At 42.3% G+C, this 5,161-nt stretch overlaps 1 protein-coding gene across 1 annotated transcript in view; it reads right to left on the bottom strand.

Moving 5' to 3' along the window:
• The window catches only part of LOC106812858 (coiled-coil domain-containing protein 6-like), a gene marked incomplete at its 3' end in the record, with an annotated part of 10,849 nt that extends 8,723 nt beyond the window's left edge, over window positions 1-2,126 (bottom strand). Inside the window, 2 exon segments of the mRNA XM_014816846.1 lie at window positions 492-641; window positions 1,920-2,126. Of these exon segments, the coding sequence (XP_014672332.1) occupies window positions 492-641; window positions 1,920-2,126 (357 nt within the window).
• Window positions 2,127-5,161: the final 3,035 nt, after the last annotated feature.

The following is a 5,161-nucleotide window of genomic DNA, read 5'->3' as shown; positions in this document are numbered from 1 at the left end:
ACAGAGACTGTGGGTGTAAGCACGTTTACAGAGACTGTGGGTGTAAGCACGTTTACAGAGACTGTGGGTGTAAGCACGTTTACAGAGACTGTGAATATAAGCACGTTTACAGAGACTGTGAATATAAGCACGTTTACAGAGACTGCGGGTGTAAGCACGTTTACAGAGACTACGAATGTAAGCACGTTTACAGAGACTGTGGGTGTAAGCACGTTTACAGAGACTGTGAATATAAGCACGTTTACAGAGACTGTGAATGTAAGCACGTTTACAGAGACTATTAATGCAAGCATATGTAGGGAGGGTATTATTATAAGCTCATGTAGAAAGGCAATCAGTTTCACACATATAGAGAGAGCATTAGCACATGGAGTGGAGTATGGAGTGAATCAACATAAGCCCATCTGGGTTGGCTATTAGTGCAAACAACAAACACGATAGTTTTGTACACTGGCGCAGCATGGCAACGTGGCTCCCTCTATGTGTATTACCTGGTTGAGTTTGCGGGAAAGGTCGTTGGTCAGAAACTCCTCCTCCTGTTCGTAGTTCATAGCGAGCGTCTCCTTCTCCTTCTTCAGCTCCTCGATCTTCTTCAGCAGTGTGTTACTGATATACTCCTCTTCCTGCTCTGCCTTCGCTTGCTGCTCGCGAAACACGAACGACCAAATTAGATACAAGAACGTGGAGGGGAGGGGTAGCCAGAGGGAAAAATCAGGGTCTCAGCATCTGAGCGAAGCGAGGATGCTGCGGGCGCGATGCGCCCTAGGGGGAGGGCCTTACCTTAAAATGGAGGGAATTTAGTCTGAAATGTTGAAAAGACAGGAAACTGATATGGTTTTATATTCTTATAATCACTGTTGTCAGTTATACAAGGTGTATAATATATAAAATTAGGCCGCCCTCATGCCGTCTAGCTATCAAATTTCATCCGTCTCATCCAAGAATAGGCCGTCCAAAAGACGGGTCTCTGGCTAACACACTGTGGGGAGGGGGGACTCACCAACAGTGTGCGCATCAATTGCTCAGTCTCGCTCTCACTGATCCTCCATAATTTCCAAAACAGTTATGTCAAAGCTATGCACTTTCGTGCATTTCTCATAGATCCGTGAACATCAAAACGTTCTTCTATTAACCATTCTGGCTGTAGTCATAGGGGACGGGCACAAGACTAGTTGCTTCTTGGTTGTGGAGCAAAAAATAATATATTGTGCAAAAAAAACATGATCAATAAGAGTTATCCCTTCCAACTAATTATATCCCACACATGGTACACTTCTTGAAACGTAAGAAAAGAAATGGCTCGGCAGTACATTACAAAATAGAGGCGCATTATTTTGCCCCAGCCCACCTAGGGAAATTTTCTCAGGCTATGTACTTGCCCTGCCTGACTTGTCATGATTGTCTAAAACTAAGTATATGTTCTTACTGTGGAAAACTTGTAGGGACATAACGCACAGCCACAACAAGGGTTATCTGTTGATCCGGTTAGGTTTTTTTTTGTCACCAGTGGTAATCGAGTGTTTACTGTACATATGGGCCCACCCACATACATCAAATATCGCGTCTTGCGTTTCTAGGCATTGGATATATGTAAACTGTTGTTATCGAATTGTCTCCAGCAAACATTTTATCTGCATGCTGTCAGCAGTGCCGTACCAGTAGCGATAATAACTCATCCAGGTAGATAAACATCAATAGGAATTAGGATACATGTATGTGTTGACCAATATCATATATGGCAATGGCATATGCTGTGCCATATGCAGAATAAATGTGACTGTGTTTTTTGGAGTGAACACATACTTTAAGGGCATATTTCTGACTTAGAACGCACGCGTGGCAAGCCGCGGCAAAGCAGGCAAGGTACGTAAACAACAATGTTGTGTTACACTGTTAGGATTTTGCAGTCAACCACTTACGAAAGACACGCTAGCTTTTCGGAGCGCTCGGTTTTCTTCGATTAAAGCCTTGCAGCGTAGTTCGTAAGTCTCCAGTTCCATTTTCAATACCATCTTTTCTTGCTGTAGTGATTCGATTCGCTTGGAAAGCTGCTCCTTCGAGGCAGGTAACGGCAGTTTTAGGCCGTCAACACTGCTGGAATCACTTTCACTGGCACTGTCCGCCATTTTCGAGATGTAAGCATGAGTGCGAGGGCGCTGCAGTCGTTTTGTTTATTTGTCACTTTTTCATGCAATTTTTTTTTCTATTTTACATATACATTCACAGAAAGATTATTATTTTCTTTCCTAGTGAACGAGAGCTAGCTGTTATTCTTAGATGAACCGTATATATTATGATATATATATTTTTGCATCATTCGATCTTCGTGTATTTATGAGTCATTGACATTGCGTGGAAGCTAGACACATAGTTTTGCCGTATATAGGCTTGGTACGTGCATGTAAACGCAATATTCACACATATGTGCGCAACTGCATCGACGAACTTTCTCGAAACTTTCGTTTCCGTTTTCCCTACGTATACCTCATCACATCATAACGCATAAAATCAAACATCATAAAAATTAGTCTTTAAAAATGGGTATATATATATATATCGAAAACGGAAAGATAAACGTATATATTATCTTTTTTTTCCACATCAAATTATTAATCGCTCGATCTTCTTAAATTGAAACAGAGACTTGAAAAACGATTCTGACAATTATCAGATCAGGAATAAAAATTTGTATTAAGATGTCCTTACTGAACATTGCCCCCACTATAGTAATATGCGATACAATATGCGCATGCGCTCCGACCGCGCACGTACGCACGCAGGCACGAACGTACGCACGCACGAACGTACGCACACACGAACGTACGCACGCACGAACGCATGTATCCGCGCACGAACGCACGCACGAACGCACTTACTCACGCACGAACGGTCATGCACGCACATACCCCCACATACCCTACGCACGCGCTCATATTTCTTGTCGAGCAAACATTGCGTAAAATTGTGTAACACCGAATATAAATACACCGTCAGGGGCGTAGGCTGACAAAACTCATAGGGAGGGGGAAATTTCCATGACTAAAGCCCGCCGCACACGTGAGTCATTTTACTCATTTGACGCATGCGTCATTTTACTTGAGTAAAATAACTCACGTGTGCTCCGGGCTTTAGATAAGTAGTTTTCATCAAGTGGACATTTGGAGCCATTTGCAACCATTTGGAACATTTGGAACATTTGGAGCTGGTCTGCAGGATTTGAAGAGGAGACGCGATGCGAGCAACGAGGTTGTGAAAACCCGGGTGGGGGGGGGGGGTCGGGGGCCAGCTGCCCCGGAAATTTTAATATATATATGTATATTATGTATATCATATATGTATATATGTATATGTATATATATATATAGCCGGCTGCACCCATCCCCAACTTGAATGAGTGCATAGTCTGTGCAGGACCCTACTAGCTGCATGAAGGTAATCATGCCACAGAAACACTCTTACCAGGTTTTCTTTTAGAATATTTCACTTTAAAATGAACTGTGTACAATAATGTACAAACCAGTGCACAAAATTGAATAAGTATTTATTGGTGATGAGTATGTATCATTACTTCCGCCATGGGGTTGGCAAGAGCCTGTTATGTTTTCACCGGCGTGTGTTTGTTGGTTTGTGCGTTTGTTTGCTTGTTTACAGCCTAACTAAAAAAGTTATGGACGGATTGTCATATAATTTTAAGGATAGGTCAGAAATGGGCTATCTTAGAACTTATTAGATTTTGGTGGTGATCCGGATCCAATTAATTAATTAATTAATTAATTAATAACATTTTCAGGATAGGTCAGAAATGGGGTAACTTAGAATTGATTACATTTTGGTGGTGATCCGGATCCAATTAATTAATTAATTAATTAATTAATAACATTTTCAGGATAGGTCAGAAATGGGGTATCTTAGAATTGATTACATATTGGTGGTAATCAGGATCCAATTAATTAATAAAATTTTTAGGATACGTCAGAAATCGGGTAACTTAGAATTGATTACATTTTGGTCGTCATCCGGATCCAATTAATTAATTAATTAATAAAAATTTTCACAGTGACAGAATTCAGCTGCCTTGGCGGAGGTCTGTGCTCTCCGAGTGCTCTAGTTAACTATTAGGCTTATTTTGTTATTTTGCTTCCGAATCTACCCTGCTGCTCCCCCCCGGCCATGCCGAGACACGTGAATCAATAAATCGAATAATTGTGATTAAACCCGGTCATCTTAGAACCCTGTTTCCCACCACCGCCCCTCATCTTAGAACCCTGTTTCCCACCACCGCCCCTCATCTTAGAACCCTGTTTCCCACCACCGCCCCTCTTCTGAGCACCGACTTTATTTCGGACGGCAACGTTTTGTATGTGCATTTGAAGCTAATAGAACGACGGTTAGTTGCGATGGTAACTAAAGCGTTGCCAAGGCGACACACGGGTGGCCGACATCCATATATCTTATTATTATTATTATATTATATTATATCTTCTTCTTCTTCTCGGGTCACTACACAACACTCGACGTAGCCACTGCAGCACACAGGACCTGGCACGGTGGTTGAAAGCCTCAATGTCTCCAGGTCTACAGGGCTCTCGTAATTCCAGGAGATGTCCCATAGTCTGGTCCTCCCCGCAGTCGCATTCGGTTGAGCCATCTTCAATGTATCCCCATTTCTGCATGAGTGTCCTGCATCGACCAATCCCTGTCCTGAGGCGATTTAGGCATAGCCAGGATAACAGGTGACTGTCATATATGCCAACGAATTGCGAAACACACGCTTGTATATACCAAATGTGTATTATTATATCATAATATCAGAAATACATCGTGTCCTATTTAACACCAACCAGACCTAACGCCTTATCTATATATTTATATATATTTATATATATATATCGGACGCGTAGCTACCGTAACGCAGATACGCAGTTGCGTACACATAATTTCACCAAACATTTTTTTTATTGCAGAAAGAGAGAAGGGGGAGAGAGAGGGCGAGAGACAGAGAGAGAGAAAGAGAGAGAGGGAGAGTCAGTCCGTCAGTCAGTCAGTCAGTCAGTCAGTCAGTCAGTCAGTCAGTCAGTCAGTCAGTCAGTCAGTCAGTCAGTCAGTCAGTCAGTCAGTCAGTCAGTCAGTCAGTCAGTCAGTCAGTCAGTCAGTCAGTCAG

The sequence above is a fragment of the Priapulus caudatus genome, unplaced genomic scaffold (assembly GCF_000485595.1).
Source record: "Priapulus caudatus unplaced genomic scaffold, Priapulus_caudatus-5.0.1 Scaffold694, whole genome shotgun sequence".
NCBI lineage: Eukaryota > Metazoa > Priapulida > Priapulimorpha > Priapulimorphida > Priapulidae > Priapulus > Priapulus caudatus.
The sequence above is the reverse complement of the archived record's forward strand: the minus strand, read 5'-3'. Positions and strand labels throughout refer to the sequence as shown.